The sequence below is a fragment of the Pelophylax lessonae genome (assembly GCF_965119305.1).
Source record: "Pelophylax lessonae genome assembly, chromosome: 1".
In the NCBI taxonomy this organism is placed as follows: Eukaryota; Metazoa; Chordata; class Amphibia; order Anura; family Ranidae; genus Pelophylax; species Pelophylax lessonae.
In genome coordinates this window covers 117,297,626-117,315,017 of record NC_138768.1, presented here as the reverse complement: position 1 = coordinate 117,315,017, position 17,392 = coordinate 117,297,626, and the positions used below count along the sequence as shown (strand labels likewise).

Sequence of the window (17,392 nt, the reverse complement as noted above, 5' to 3'; positions counted from 1 at the left end):
CTCCCACACTCCAAACACATGCTGGTAGGTTAATTGGCTCCTGTCTAAATTGGCCCTAGTATGTATGAATGTGAGTTCAGGACCTTAGATTGTAAGCTGCTTGAGGGCAGGAACTGATGTGAATGTATAATAAATATGTAAAGCACTACAGAAAATTGACGGCGCTATAGAAGTACCTGTAATAAATAACATATGAAGCTGTCCAACAAAAGTAACAATTAGAGAGTTGAGACAAACCATTTAGCACTGACAAAGGGGCTTACAATGGTCAGCCTTTATTTATAGCAAAACCTTTATCCCCAAAGAATAAACTGTGACAGTTTTAGCTGGAATTCGGTTTTATTTGTTAAGTTAAAGTGAAACTTTAGGAAAGGGGTTTTTTTGTCTCTGTATGGCCCGGATAGTCGTTTGCCGCCGTCCCGTAATATAATGCTAAGGTTTGTTTTGGGTGCCTCAAACCCAGAGATTGGGACTTTAAGGGCAAGGTGAAACGATTTTTTGTAAAAAGTTAACACTTTATTTTGAACTATTTACAATAGAATACAATTTACAAGTTATATGGGTAGTCCCATTGGTGAGCATTTAGTGACATGGGTGAAGGCCCATGGTGAAAGATGTGAAAGTATGTGACAGGTGAAAAGAGTGACTTTGTCAGACTTTTATGCCCCATACACACGTGCAGATTATCTGCAGACTTTTGTCTGCAGACTTACCTTTTCTATGTAGTGCAAGGGCCTGCCGGATTGCATACAAATTGAAAGTGTTTAGGTTTGACCTCATATTATATGGTTTTGGTAAGTCTGCAGACAAAAGTCTGCAGATAATCTGCACATGTGTATGGGGCATTATTCTCTCTGTTGTTCCATAAGCAGGGAACTGTGTTCAGAGAGGGGTCTGTCGTGTTACCCTACGCGTTTCGGCCAGAAATGGCCTTTTTCAAGGATTAGTCACCAATTCCATGAATGACAATAATAGTAAACATAATATTAGTATTGATGTGTACATACAATACTGTTATAGAGTGATATAAATTTTGATGTGTTACATACATCTTATTTATTAGTCCGTTCCATGCATGTATGTATGCCTATTCCATTGTTTAGATTGCAACAGGAACTCCAGCTGCTCCCATATGGAGGATATAATAGTGGTGTATTCTTAGATCTCCTGGCGGGAGGAGAAAAAAGAAAAAATTATTTTTTCTTTTCTTTTTTTTTCCACTAACAGGCCAGGTTTGCAAGATAACTGAAATACATCCCAGGTGATCTCATTTGCTGCTCAGTGATTGCAGTATTCTAGTCTGCATCTCCCCAAGGTGACCTGTTAGTGGGCCCTGAGGACCAGAGTTGAGGACCACTGCTTTACAGCAATGGAAGCTGCTTCTGTTTGATCTGCAACTGTCATGGTGCTGCACATGTGATCAGGTATGACACCAGCAATTTGATGGTTTAACAGTTTGGTTGAGGACACATGCAAATGGGACTGTTAGCAATCCCGGCAATTCCTGGAATATAATTGTTTTTTGAAACCGTTAAATTGACTGGTTTAGTTCCGCTTTACGATTTACTCCTGTTCAGGGGTCTGGGCTTCAGCAAAATGGATACCTTCAGCAAGAAGAAACCGGAGCAATGCTGGAGGCAATTTACACAACAGTAATTTTGGTGGCATAATTATTAAATGTGGAATGTATGTTCCTTGCTAAAGAACATTATTCTTACGAAGCTTTAAGTCCATCTAAATGTGCTAGTGCATCTAACACTACCCTCTCCCCAGTGCTTCTAAGGGCGGCTCCATTGCTCTGCCATCCAGAGTGGAGACGCCCTAAGACAGACAAGAAGTGTATTTACTGTTTGGGCTACCAGGTGAAAAAGTAAAAAAAAAAAAAAAAAAAAAAAAAAAGATATCTGAGAATTAGTAAACTGCAATATATTAAGTTTTAGGCCTCATACACACAGGCGTTTTAGAAAATGAGCTGCATAGCCAGTACCAACGCCAGGAAAAAAAAAGTTGCTGTAAAGACACGCTTTTAGAAGCATTTTGTATTGGCATTAATGCGCGTTTAGCCACATTAGCGTTAAGCAATGTTTCTCTGCCCTCTTCTATTTCCACTCTCAAATCCAATTACTACAGCTTAAAAACGCAGCATACACCGTCATCACGTGTTTAGCTGCGTCAGGCATGCTGCTCCAGAACACACTGGCCCTGGGTTGTTTTTTTTGTTGGAGCTTGAAAAACACCTTTTCCACTTCCAGCTCCTAAAAGCCTGTGTGTGCATGGACACATAGAATAACATGGAGGGGTGTTTTTAGGAGGGGGAAAAAAAAAAACGCCTGACATCCCTATGAGCAGCTGTAAAAACATCCAGTGAGAATGAGGCCTAAGTATTTAAAGTGGTTCTAAAGCCTTAGGCCCCCTTCACACAGGCTTTCCGATCCGGTCAGCCTGTCAGTTTTTCAGGCGGACCGGATCGGATGCTCCATGCAGCCCTCCACTGACACCCACTGCTCTCCGATCCGATCCTGTCTGTGAAATCCAGACTGACATCTGTCTGGGGGATCGGATCGGATGAAAACCAACAGGCAGACCATTCTCATCCAATCTCCCATGGAGGAGATCGGGGCTCCGACAGGTCTGTCATCTGCCTGCTCAGCGGATCGACCTGTGTGAAAGGACCCTCAGGGTATTTTACCTTAAATCATTAAAATAAAAAACCTTCTCTGCTGCAGGATCCCCCCCAGCCTCCCCCCCCCCTTATTCTTACCCAAGACCAATCTGATCCAGCAATGTGCACAATCTGGGGATGCTCAAGCTCTGATTTGTATCTCAGTGCAGACGTCTTAGAAAATCAGTAAACCAAACACACAAGCAGGAAATTACATATCTGGGGGGGGGGGGGGGGCAACCTGCCTTGTTTACATGTGTAGACCGCCATTCTTTCTGCTTCGGGAACGATCGGTGGGTCCCGTCAGATATCGAATCTGCCAGACCCGCTGATTGGCTCCCGCTGTGTCCAATCACAGTGGGAGCAGGTCGCTGGCGGCACGCACCCCAGACCAGGAAGAGGAAGCGATGTACAGCTTTGTCACTTTGTGCAGCTGGGTCGCCCTGCCGCAGTAAATGTGCGATGGGTGGTCCAGAAGCGGTTTAAGTGTAGGGACTCCGCGGCCACCGCTAGTCACTCACAGGTGGCAAAAACAGCTGGATGAATTAGCAGATTTCTGCCGCTATCATTCACAACAGGACAAATCACCCATGAAAATGTAGCCTAAAACCTTTACCCCCAAAAGGTAAAAGAAACTCCTACTGTGACCCATACTGCTGCTCTGCTTATAAAGTGTGAGCTGGAGTTTGGCTTCAATTTGTTAGTGTAGCTAAAACTGCTAGTGCAGGGGGGGGGGGGGCGTTCTGTACACATCAGTGAACAGAATGCCTGCAAGTAGCCATATTGCATTACATTTTACAGAACATTACAACGCTGCTGACCGAAAAGGAAAGGTAATTTTTAATAACATTCAGTTACAATATTACTTGTTGCAATTGTATATGCTATATTTAGAAAAAAAAAAAATTAGCTAAATTTTCTTCCCCAAGAAAGTGGAGTTATCCTTTAATAAATAAAAAAAAAAAAAAAAAAAAAATTATATATATATATATATATATATATATATAATTTTTTTTTTTTAGGTATTCTGTGTAAATGAGAATACATAAAAAAAAAAAAAAAAGCCAAGTGTTGTTTTCCCAAATTTGAGTGCATAAGGGTTTTCATTCTTCCTATCTTGATAACCGGGGTCACCAATACAGGAAGTGAGGGGAAACCTCTCCAACAGGACCAAGAACAGCAAAAAATTAATTTTTAGTAGACTGCGGTAGGATAAGAACCTCTGTCCAATGCCTGCACCCCTTTTGTGGGGATTCAATTCACTTCCTGTCCCAATGACTGAAGACAAAGGTAGTGTTAAAAGCCTGACAGAGGTTCTAACCCTTCGCAGCTTATCCAAAAGTAAAACAGTTTTGGCTAGAATTCTATGATAATTTATGTTTTATACACAGAGATAAACCTTACCTAGTTCAGTGACCTGCCGGTCGAAGGGGCAGCGTATGGCTCTTCCATGCAGTGGCAGGCGTGTCAGGCAGTCATGGCAGACCGTATGGCCGCACAGCAACAAGCGTGGAACTTTGTCCCCTTGTAGTGTAAACACATCTTCACAGACGCCACATTCCAGAACCTAAATATACCGGATAATAAAAGGATTATTAGAGACAGGGAGGCCATGTAGTTCCTAATGCAGAATGAGGAGGAGAAGAAAAGCTAAAAAGGGATGGAAGATAACTGAGGAGAAAAGTACACAGGCATCCTCATAAGACAATAGAAATAACAGTGTTAGTGCTCATTCACATAGAAGACAGCCAGGGGTGGTAAAATCAAGCAGATGAGCCATGGTTTTACTGTGCAACTTTAGTCCGACTTTGATGCTACTTGGAGGTCCATAGACCTCAAAATGACAACCATTGCTTGAAGTTGTGTCAAAGCCGTGCGACTTTCAGGTTGTACAAGTGTGAAAGAGTGCCTAAAAGCAGAGCTAAACATTCTTATGGTGTGAATACACGATTAGAATATCGCCCGATCATTCGACCACCGACTTTTGAAAAAGTATTTGTCGGTCGAAAACGTTGCCAACATACACGATCCGAATATCGCCCGACCATTGCCCGCCGACCATCGAAACAGTGTTCCTCGGTCCTCATGTGTGGTGAGGTTATACAGATTTAAACTGAACGACCTCAACACCAACGTATAGAATATCGTTCATTCGCAAACGAGACGACAGAATTTTTCGGGTTTTTCAAGCGGTATTTTTCGTTCACAATATCGATATCTCTCATTGATGGCTGGGCATTAACCAGTAGAATATCGGCCGATCGCTCGCTGAACGGAAATTTTCGGCCGATTTTCTTATCGTGTATTCCAGCCATTACAGTCAAGGAATGGCGCTGCACATTTGATGGCTTAACAGTTGAGTTTAGAGTACAAGCAAATGTGACAGTTATCGTTCATGGAATGCCCTGAATGGAACTTATTTTGAGAAACAGTTAAATTGATGAGTTAAAGTGGAACTAAACCCATCGACTTAACAGTTTTAAAAAACAGTTGCATTCCTTCCATGCCAAGATTGCTAACTGTCACATCTGCTTGCCCTATCAACCAAACTGTCAAACCATCAAATGGCTGATGTAAAGTTCCACTTTAGATGTGTTGGCTGCATTTGTTTTTCTTCTTTTTTTTTACCTGGTGATCTGGCCAGTAAGTCCCGGTTTACACTACCGCGACTTGTCAGGCAACTTGGCCGCCTGACAAGTCGCGGTCCATTCAGTGCTATGGGAACCGTTCTAATAGGAGTGACTCAAGTCGCTCCGACTTAGAAAATAGTTCCTGCACTACTTTTGACCGAAGTCGGGGCGACTTGCATTGACTTCCATTATGTGAAGTCCGTGCAAGTCGCGCCGAATTTGCGGTGCACGGCGACTTCACTGGTCGCCCCCGAAGTCGGATTGCCATAGTGTGAACCGACACTAAAGCCCCGTACACACGTACCGATTGTCGGCCGTAAAGATTCGGCCGATGACCGATCGGCCGATTGTAGTCTTGTTAGTATGATGCTTCTGACAGCCGACAGCGCATTTTCGGCCGAACAGAACCGGTCGTGCAAGCATTAAAATTTTTGTTGGCCAACACCAGAACGGCCGATTGTTCGCCAGTCAGTACAGATTTCGGCCGACAGACAGCAGATTTGCAGAAAAAAGACAAGGAAAGTTAACCATCACATGACATCACTTCTGCAGTCGGCTGTTGTTGGCCGACAAAATTCGTGTGCAGTCTTTAGCACTTTTCAAAAGACACGACAGCCCTCGGACAAAAGACGGCCGATTGTTCGTCCGACAATCGGTACGTGTGTACGAGGCTTTAGTCTGTTATTTTGCAACTTCCTTTAACAGACCAAGCTGTCCAGGCAAAGTAGCAGTTAGAGGTTTGGGATAAACCATTTCCCACACACCCTGCACCCAGCAGTGATCACCACAAGTAATTGCTGGCTGTGCAAACCGTGAAGGATTGCTGCCGATTCCTGCAGCTGTTTTTGCCACCTGTGAGTGACTAGCTGCAGTCACTACTGACTTGTCCTTAAAGTTCCGAGCTCCACCCAAAAGGGGAAGCTCCGATTGTTTGTGTGCTCCCCCTCTCTGCTGCCACATTTGGCACCTTTCAGAAGAGAGGGGGTAGCGGATATCTGTCAAAAACCGGGTACCCGCTTCCACTCCTGGGTAAGATTGCCGCACAATGATTGAAGCGGTCTACAAAATTTCCAGCCCCTCCTCCTCCCCCCTCCCCCTGGAACACACACAGGTCCCAAAAGACGGTGGGACCATTCAGAAAGCACAGAGCGACTAACGCATGCGCAGTACGAAATGGGCTGTGAAGCCACAAGGCTTCACTTCCTGTTTCCATTAGTGAAGATGACGGCCCCTGCGCCTGATGGACGGATCGGCTTGAGGTGCCGACATCACGGGCTCCCTGGACAGGTAAGTGTCCTTCTATTAAAAGTCAGCGGCTACAGTATTTGTACACAGGCTGGAACTCCGCTTTAACCACTTGAACCCCGCAAGGTTTTACCCCCTTAACTACCAGGCCAGTTTTTGACTGACAATTGCACGGTCATGCAAGGCTGTACTCAAATAAAAATTATGTACTTTTTTCCCCACTAATAGAGCTTTCTTTTGGTGGTATTTGATCACCTCTACGGTTTTTATTTTTTGGGCTATAAACAAAAAAAAAGAGCGACAATTTTGAAAATTAAAAACCAATATTTTTTACTTTCTGCTATAAAACACATCTGAAAAATAAATGTAAAAAATTTAATTTCTTGATCAATTTAGGCCAATATATATTCTGCTACATGATTTTGGTGAAAAGAAATCCCAATAAGCGTATATTGATTGGTTTGCGGAAAAGTTATTGCATCTACAAAACTATGGGATATTTTTATGGCATTTTTATTTATTTTTTACTAGTAATGGTGGTGACCAACGGGACTGCGACATTGTGGCGGACAAATCAGACACCTAACTAACACTCTTTTCGGGACCAGTGACATTATTACAGTGATCAGTGCTAAAAATATGCACGGTTACTGTACTAAGGACACTGGCAGAAAAGGGGTTAACATCGGGGGCGATCGAAGAGTTAACTGTGTCCCTAGAGAGCGCTTTCTAGCTGTGTGGGGGATGGTCTGACTGGATGAAGACAGATCTGTGCAGAGTTCAGGGGTGAACAATGTACAGAGTGCAGATCCAGCAGTGTGTTATGTACAGAGTGCAGGGTTCAGGGGTGCGCTATGTACAGAGTGCAGATCCAGCAGTGTGTTATGTACAGAGTGCAGGGTTCAGGGGTGCGCTATGTACAGAGTGCAGTTCCAACAGTGTCCTATGCACAGAGTGCAGGGTTCAGGGGTGCGTTATGTACAGAGTGCAGTTCCAGCAGTGTGTTATGTACAGAGTTCAGGGGTGCACTATGTACAGAGTGCAGTTCCAGTAGTGTCCTTTGCACAGAGTTCAGGGGTGAACGATGTACAGAGTGCAGTTCCAGCAGTGTCCTATGCACAGAGTGCAGGGTTCAGGGGTGGGCTATGTACAGAGTGCAGTTCCAGCAGTGTCCTATGCACAGAGTGCAGGGTTCAGGGGTGCGCTATGTACAGAGTGCAGTTCCAGCAGTGTGTTATGTACAGAGTGCAGTTCCAGTAGTGTCCTTTGCACAGAGTTCAGGGTTTCAGGGGTGAACGATGTACAGAGTGCAGTTCCAGCAGTGTTCTATGCACAGAGTGCAGGGTTAAGGGGAGCGCAATATACAGAGTGCAGTTCCAGCATTGTCCTATGCACATAGTGCAGGGTTCAGGGGTGCGCTATGTACAGAGTGCAGTTCCAGCAGTGTCCTATGCACAGAGTGCAGGGTTCAGGGGTGCGCTATGTACAGAGTGCAGTTCCAGCAGTGTGTTATGTACAGAGTTCAGGGATGCGCTATGTACAGAGTGCAGTTCCAGTAGTGTCCTATGCACAGAGTGCAGGGTTAAGGGGTGTGCAATATACAGAGTGCAGTTCCATCAGTGTCCTATGCACATAGTGCAGGGTTCAGGGGTGCGCTATGTACAGAGTGCAATTATAGCAGTGGCCTATGCACAGAGTGCAGGGTTCAGGGGTGCGCTATGTACAGAGTGCAGTTCCAGCAGTGTGTTATGTACAGAGTTCAGGGATGCGCTATGTACAGAGTGCAGTTCCAGTAGTGTCCTATGCACAGAGTGCAGGGTTCAGGGGTGAACGATGTACAGAGTGCAGTTCCAGCAGTGTCCTATGCACAGAGTGAAGGGTTAAGGGGTGCGCAATATACAGAGTGCAGTTCCATCAGTGTCCTAGGCACATAGTGCAGGGTTCAGGGGTGCGCTATGTACAGAGTGCAGTTCCAGCAGTGTCCTATGCACAGAGTGCAGGGTTCAGGGTTGAACGATGCACAGAGTGCAAATCCAGCAGTGTCTTATGCACAGGGTGCAGGGTTCAGGGGTGCGCTATGTAGAGAGTGCAGTTCCTGCAGTGTCCAAAGCACAGAGTGCAGGGGTGCACTATGTGCAGAGTTCAGAACTGCATTACGTACAGAGTGCAGAGTTCAGGGGTGTGCTATGCACAGTGTGCAACCCCCTGCTAAACCCCCCCCCCCCCCCCCCCAAAGCTGCCTTGCATCTCTCTCCTACCTAGCCCGGCTCTAGTACCTCCCTGTGCAGTGGGCTAGCTTTGCCTTGCCTTACAGAAAGACTGTTTCCTCTCTATCTGATCTGTGCCCACCATACGTGTGTGTAGGGATCTGTTAGTTCTGGGCGCCACTGAGGGCATAGCCGTCCCTTGTAAATAAAGAAGACTTCTGTATTTACAAGTGACATCGGGGAGCAGGAGCACAAGATTCAGAGGCGGCGGGATGGAGTGCTGTCTGCAAAACTGGGTGCGAGGGCCACATAAAGGCCTAGTGGGCCGAATTTGGCCCGTGGGCCTTTTGTTTGACACATGTGTGCTAGTGCATCTAACAATCCCTTCCCCCTTATGCCCCATACACACGTGCAGATTATCTGCAGACTTTTGTCTGCAGACTTACCTTTTCTATGTAGTGCAAGGGCCTTCCGGATTGCATACAAATTGAAAGTGTTTAGGTTTGACCTCATATTATATGGACTTTTGTCTGCAGATAATCTGCACGTGTGTATGGGGCATTAGAATGACAATGCTGCTCTCCAGAGGTGCCCCCCGTGCTCCTTCTTCCAGAGTGGAGTCACTCTAAAACCAGGGGGGGGGTTACTGGTCTGACCATCAGGTGAAAACTGAGGGGAAAAGCCTAAAAAAAGAAAACTAATGCAGCCACCAACAAGAATTGTCAAACTGCAATATATTACATTTTTGGTTTTGTGTTTATTGCAGCATTAGGGCTCCCCATACATCATACAATCTCTGTACAATCCACTTTAGATCAAGCAAATCCATGCAACATGAGGATCTACCTAGATCACCCAATCAGGAGGACTGTTGCACTGCATACTTTTTGTTAGATCTAATGCAGACTGTAGAATCAGATCCTTCCAATCATCACAAAGTGGAGGAGATGGCAGAGCTCCCCACTATGACATCACAGGCAGATCAGACCACAGTTCTGCAATCCAGGGACTACAAGTCCCAGCCAGGCCTGTCCCCTAAGAGGCCCCCCTCCAGCACTGCGCTCGGTGTAGATGGATGCACAAGGAGGGAGTTGTATGGTTTGCAGTAATAAAAAGTTGAGTGGATGACGTGTAGGCGGAGCTCAGGCCCCGGTGTACATGTCTGACAACACATCGCACCGTGTGAGATCACACACCGCCCCCCGGGGGGGGTCACTCCTCTCACCTTCACTGCTCCCCCAGGACCCGTCCGACTGTGCCTGCTGATCCCCTCCATCCTCCCCGCAGAGCCGTGCCTGTTTACAGCGGCAGCTGCAGCGACAGCCATATTGACAGGCCGGTCTCCACTCTCGTCAGGAGGGGGAAGCACATCCTATGCCGGGACATTAAACTGCACTGTAACCACCATCCTGGAGAATATTTTACAAATATAAATATTAACAATTATCAGTATATATTTTACAATATCTTACTTTAACGGTGTTCTCATATCAAATACAAGCCAAATTCTTTACCGTATTCCCCCCTCAGTGGTTGAGTGGTTTCGTCCATGCTTTGCCAGTAGTAGCTGCAGCCTTCGCACATTCCCTGAATGCCACAGTCGCTGTCATAGTGCCGTGTCGGCCATGTTTAATGTGGGAAAACAAAAACGTCCCTGACATAGACTGCGTGTATACTTGTCTTCATAAAGGGAGGCTGAAGTAACATTTTTGTTTTATGGGATTGTTTATACTCACAATTCTTATTACTTTTTACTTGGACCACAGAGTGCTTGTTTTCTAAAACTTCATAATAGTTTAAAGGATAGCTCCACCTTAGATGAAAATATTATAGCATATGTCAATGCAGTAGCAGATAGGTATGTCTGTTTATTTTATTTTTTATATTCACTCTTCACCTTTAAGTGTTTCTAAAAAAAAAAATGCAGACACTACAACGTTTCTCCTCCGAACACTGAGAGTGCACCAGGTGATTATAATGAGCCAGACCCTCCCATTCAGAATCACTCTGCAAATGAAAAGGGGAAACAAACAGTTATTTCTTCAGAGAAACAAAAAGTATTAGGCTGGCCATACACTATACAATTTTCTTGTTCAACTTTCCTTTAGATTTACCAAAACCATGTAATATAGGGTCAAACCTAAACACTTTAAATTTGTATGCAATCAGGCAGGCCCTTGCACTACATAGTTTAAGGTAAATCTAAAGGAAATTGAATAAGAAAATTGTATAGTGTATGGCCAGCCTAAGGCTCCTTTCACACTATCCGCCCGTCGGACGGATTCCGTTTTTCTCAGCGCGGGATCGAGCCGCCGATCACCCGCTGAGCAGGAGGATGACAGCTGTGTCTCCGCGCTGTGTGCTATGGGGGAAATCGAATGAGAATGGACCGTCTGTCCGTTCTCATCCGATCCGCTGGACGGATGGAAAATAGGGTTTCCATCCGTCCAGATTTGACGGATCGGATGTCAGCGGACATGTCTCCGCTGACATCCAATCCCCCATAGAGATGCATGGGGGGACCGTTCAGATCCGCCAAAAAAACGGACAGGCGGATCTGAACGGTCCGCCTGTGTGAAAGGGGCCTTAATGTGCTGCAAGGTTTGTTGAAACCCTTGCAATGTACAGCTGTGGCCAAAAGTTTTGAGAATGACACAATATTCATTTTCAGTAAGTCTGCTGCCTCAGTTTTTATGATGGCAATTTGCATATTCTCCAGAATGTTATAAAGAGTGATTAGATGAATTGCACAGGGGCGTAACTACAGGGGTTGCAGGGGTTGCAATCGCTACCGGGCCCCATGCTCCAGGGGGCCCGGTAGCAAACCAGTGGGTGAACTTCCAGGATCGCAAAGGTCACACTTGCGACCGGACCCTGGCATTGCACCACTGTGGGGAGGCCCCAAGATTGCAGAAAGGGGGCCCACTGCAGAACTTGTGAAAGAATCCTGCTGCGGGACCGTAATAAAAGGCCATGCAACGAGTGTAAAGAGCCCCAGGATTAGTGGAAAGAGCCCTGGGCTTGAAGGTAAGGGCCCCGGCCAGGGGTCTGGGGGGCCCTTCATGGTTTCTTGCATCAGGGCCCTGAAGGTTCTAGTTACGCCTCTGGAATTGCAAATAATTGCAAAGTCCCTTTTTGCCATGAAAATGAACTTAAAGCGATTGTAAAGCTTTAATTTTTTTTTCAATAAAATAATAAACATGTTATACTTACCTGTTCTGTGCAGTTGGTTTTGCACAGAGCAGCCCAGATCCTCCACTTCTCGGGTCCCTCACCGGCACTCCTAGCTCCTCCTTCCTGCCAAGTGCCCCTACAGCAAGCAGCTTTCTATGGGGGCACCAAGCGGAGTCGCTGTTCTGTGTGTCCATTCACACAGAGCCAAGCTTCAGCCCCGCCCCCTATCTCCTGATCAGCTCACTGGCTGTGATTGACAACAGAGGGAGCCAATGCTGCCAATAGCCAATCAGGAGTGCGAGTCCCAGCGAAGCAAGGCTCTCATGGACATCGCTGGATCAAGAGGGGGCTCAGGTAAGTATTAGGATGGGCTGCTACACACAGAAGGTGTTTTTTAAATTCATGCATTGTGCCTTTACAACCACTTTAATCCCATAAAAAAAAAAATTTCCACTGCATTTGTGAAGAAGGCTTTAGGGTGCCCAAGAAAGTCCAGCAAGCGCCAGGATTCAGTTGATTCAGTTGTGGGATCAGGGCACCACCAGTGCAGAGCTTACTCAGGAATGGCAGCAGACAGGTGTGAGAGCATCTGCATGCACAGTGAGGGGAAGACTTTTGGAGGATGGCCTGGTGTCAAGAAGGGCAGCAAAGATGCCACTTCTCTCCAGGAAAATTATCAGGGACAGACTGATTTTCTGTAAAAGGTACAGGGATTGGACTTATAGGGACTGGGGTAAAGTCATTTTCTCTGATGAATTCCCTTTCCCTTTGTTTATGGGCTCTTTCACACGGTCCGCCTCTGTAGGCGGATCCGTGCTGCTCAGTGGGGATCGATCCGCGATCACCGCTGAGCCGACGGATGACAGCTCCGTCTCCGCTTGCAGTGCGGAGAGGGAGGTGTCACAGCCCCCCGCTGCTCTCTATGGGGAATCGGATGAGAGCGGACCGCCTGTCCGCTCTCATCCGATCCGATCCCCAGGACGGATGGAAAATAGGGTTTCCATCCGTCCGGATTTCACGGACAGGATCGGATGCGCATGGCAGCGGGTGTCAGCGGACATGTCACCACTGACATCCGCTGCTCCATAGGGCTGAATGGGGCATCCAATCAGATCCGCCTAAAAAACTGACAGGCGGATCTGATCGGACCGCCCGTGTGAAAGAGCCCTATGACATCCGGAAAAAACCTTGTCTGGAGAAGAAAAGGTGAGCGCTACCATCAGTCCTGTGTCATGCCAACAGTAAAGCATCCTGAGATCATTCATGTGTGAGGTTTCTTCTCAGCCAAGGGAGTGGGCTCACTCACAATTTTGCCTAAGAACACAGCCATGAACAAAGAATGGTACAAAAACATCCTTCCTACTTCTCCCAACCGCCCAAGAACAGTTTGATGGGGAACAATGCCTTTTCCAGCATGATGAAGCATCTTGCCATAAGGAAAAAGTGATAACGAAGTAGCATGGGGAACAAAACATGGACACTTTGGGTCCCTGGCCAGGAAACTCCCCGAACCTTAAAGAAAAGTATGGGGTTTCCTTTTTTTCCCCATTTATACTTACCTAGGTGGATGCAGTATCGGTCTGATGCTTCATCAGTCCCCCGGCGCCTCTGCACTGAGAACCGAGCCATCAAACACTGCTGATCGTTCGGTTCTGACAGCTCCCTGACAGTGGCGGCTGGTGCTCAACATTTTTGGGGGGGCGCAAAAAGAAAAATGTAATAGGTATTGCTTCGCGCCAAAAAACGCAGTAAAAAAATTGCGTGACTTTGAAGCTGTGCCCCCTTCAATGCAATGAACACTGTGCTGTGCCCCCTTCAATGCAATGAACACTGTGCTGTGCCCCCTTCAATGCAATGAACACTGTGCTGTGCCCCCACAATGCAGAGTTCAGCGTGCATGCCCCTTTCAATTCAGAGCGCCACAGCATTGTCCCCAATCACTGCAGAGCGCCACAGCATTGTACCCCAATGATTGCAGAGTGCCCTCAGCATTGTACCCCAATGATTGCAGAGTGCCACAGAATTGTACCCCAATGATTGCAGAGTGCCACAGCATTGTACCCCAATGATTGCAGAGTGCCCTCAGCATTGTACCCCAATGATTGCAGAGTGCCACAGAATTGTACCCCAATGATTACAGAGTGCCACAGAATTGTACCCCAATGATTGCAGAGTGCCACAGCATTGTACCCCAATGATTGCAGAGTGCCACAGAATTGTACCCCAATGATTGCAGAGTGCCACAGCATTGTACCCCAATGATTGCAGAGTGCCACAGAATTGTACCCCAATGATTGCAGAGTGCCACAGCATTGTACCCCAATGATTGCAGAGTGCCACAGAATTGTACCCCAATGATTGCAGAGTGCCACAGCATTGTACCCCAATAAATGCAGAGTGCCCACAGCATTGTACCCCAATGATTGCAGAGTGCCCTCAGCATTGTACCCCAATGATTGTAGAGTGCCACAGAATTGTACCCCAATGATTACAGAATGCCACACAATTGTACCCCAATGATTGCAGAGTGCCACAGTATTGTACCCCAATGATTGCAGAGTGCCACAGCATTGTACCCCAATGATTGCAGAGTGCCACAGCATTGTACCCCAATGATTGCAGAGTGCCACAGCATTGTACCCCAATGATTGCAGAGTGCCACAGAATTGTACCCCAATGATTGCAGAGTGCCACAGCATTGTACCCCAATGATTGCAGAGTGCCACAGAATTGTACCCCAATGATTGCAGAGTGCCACAGCATTGTACCCCAATGATTGCAGAGTGCCACAGCATTGTACCCCAATGATTGCAGAGTGCCCACAGCATTGTCCCCCAATAAATGCAGAGTGCCCACAGCATTGTCCCCCAATAAATGCAGAGTGCCCACAGCATTGTACCCCAATAAATGCAGAGTGCCACAGCAATGTACCCCAATAAATGCAGAGTGCCACAGCAATGTACCCCAATAAATGCAGAGTGCCACAGCAATGTACCCCAATAAATGCAGAGTGCCCACAGCATTGTCCCCCAATCAATGCAGAGTGCAGCGTGCGTGCTCCCTTCAATTTAATGCACTTACCTGGCGGCGGCGGCGGGTTCTTCCCTCCTCGATCCAGTCCGTCCTCTCTGCGGCGGCGGCGGCGGGAAGGACAGCGGCTTCTCCCTCGTCCTCCGAGCGGCGGTGACGGTGAGTGACTGACTCACGCACCGGCACTGCCCCCATTGTGACGTCAGGGATCGGATGTCCTGGATGATGATTGGTCCAGGCTGGAGACTGGACCAATCACAGCCAGGATATCCGAAAGTGGGGGTGTCCAATCGCAAGGACTTGCGATCGGGTTACGCCCCCAGAAGGCTGCCGATCGGCGCCTTTTCTGGGACGTAACCCCACACCCCCCCCCCCCCCCCCCTAGCCACCACTTCCCTTACAAAGGCCGGCGAACCCAATTTTTTTTTTAAAAAAAACTTTATTTGTTCGCTGTCATTTTTTTTTTTTTTTTTCTTTTTTTTTAGGGGTAGGGGGGCGGCGCCCTGGCGCCCGCTATGCACGGGCCGCCACTGCTCCCTGAGCAGAGAGCTGCTGCCTGTCAGTCAGCAGCTCTCTTCTCTGCCCCCTCCCTGCTCATTGGAGTGCTGGGCTGTGGAGGGGCTGAGCTGAGTGTCGGTCCAGGCACCTGGCAGATCCCAACTCTGTGGTTGTGATGAGGCAGTGCCTGGACTGACCTCTATGATGTCAGCAGAGAGTGGACATCAGGCACAGTCTGGGGGAAAGAAGGGAAAGGGGGAAAGGGGAGACTTGATTGAAACCTTTAAATACATCAAGTGGGTGAATAAGGTTCAGGAGGGCAGTTTGTTCAATATGAATCCAAAATCAAGAACAAATGGTAGTTGATGCTTGGAATAAAATACCAGCAGTAGCGTGACAGTCCACACTAAAATGGCTTCAAACATACTTGGGAAAAACATAGATCTATACTCAGACAAAAAAGTTAACGAAAAAAAAAAATGAGCAGACTCAATGGGCTACTCTGTCTTTTTCTGTCATCACTTTTCTATGCCCCCTACTGTATGCAGCAATGCGCCTTTCTGTATGCAGCACTGCACCACACTGTATGCAGCACTGCCCTTCTACTGTATGCAGCACTGCACCTTACAGTATGCAGCATTGCCCACTACAATATGCAGCACTGCCTCTTACTGTATGCAGCACTGCCCCCTACTGTATGCAATATTGCCTCCTACTGTATGCAGCACTGCACCTTACTGTATGCAGCACTGTCTCCTACTGTATGCAGCACTGTGTCTTACTGTATGCAGCACTGCTCTCAACTGTATGTAGCACTGCACCTTACTGTATGCAGCACTGTGCCTTACTGTATGCAGCACTGCCCCCTACTGTATGCAGCACTGCACCTTACTGTATGCAGCACTGCATCCTACTGTATGTAGCATTGCCTCCTACTGGATGCAGCACTGCCCCATACTGAATGCAGCACTGCCTCCTACTGTATGCAGCACTGCACCTTACAGTATGCAGCATTGCCCACTACAATATGCAGCACTGCCCCCTACTGTATGCTGCACTGTGCCTTACTGTATGCAGCACTGCTCTCAACTGTATGCAGCACTGCACCTTACTAAATAGGGGGGATGAATTGTTGGTATAACTCCATAGCGCAGGTATACCATATCCCCTACTGCACCTTACTGTATGCTGCATCGCCTCTTACTGTATGCAGCACTGCGGCTTACTGTTTGCAGCACTGCCCCCTACTGTATGCAATATTGCCTCCTACTGTATGCAGCACTGCACCTTACTGTATGCAGCACTCCCTCCTACTGTATGCAGCACTGCGTGAAGTGTTCAGCAAGGGGAAGGTGCCCCTCACTAAATTAGGGAAACTTGATGTTTTTGTGAAAGGTCCACTTTAAATTGAATGTGTATTGTAGCCTGTTTATGTAACTAAATAGCTGGAGCTCAGATTACACGCACAGCTATAATACATGAGTACTGCTGCATTTCAGATTTTCAGCTGGAGAGAGACAATTTTAAAGCAATGTTTTATAACCTGAAATCTTCCTTTAAACAGATCAGTGAGCTGTAGCATTTACAATGACCTATTGTCTTTTCAGAGTACTATAACCTGACTGAAGCTAGGAAGTGACCAAGCCCAAGCTGGCCTTCATCATGACTGTCAAGGCATTAAGTGAAACTACCACAAAGTTTTAGACCTGTGAGAGAAGCCTCCGATAGAAGCTGCCATGCCTTGCTAGGTTTTATTTGAGTTTGAGGGCTCTGAAGTCACATCTCAGGGCAAAGGATGGTAACTTCTATCTGAGGTTTCTCTCACAGGTCTATAGTAGGGATGGGCCGAACAACCCCCTGTTCAGTTTGCAATAGAACTTTCGAACATCGCAAAAGTTTGGGACCGAGTAACAAACCCCTGTGAAGTCTATGGGACCAGAACTGGA

The 17,392-nt window shown here is 46.9% G+C and overlaps 1 protein-coding gene across 1 annotated transcript in view; it reads right to left on the bottom strand.

The window, feature by feature from the left end:
- TRIM23 (tripartite motif containing 23) overlaps window positions 1-10,085 on the bottom strand; it is a 35,640-nt gene extending 25,555 nt beyond the window's left edge. Inside the window, exons 1-2 of the mRNA XM_082243910.1 lie at window positions 9,970-10,085; window positions 4,067-4,229 (exon numbers count right to left, since the gene is read on the bottom strand). Coding sequence (XP_082100036.1) covers window positions 4,067-4,229; window positions 9,970-10,071 — 265 coding nt within the window. The 5' untranslated portion in view covers window positions 10,072-10,085. The remainder of the gene's footprint in view (window positions 1-4,066; window positions 4,230-9,969) is intronic.
- Window positions 10,086-17,392: the final 7,307 nt, after the last annotated feature.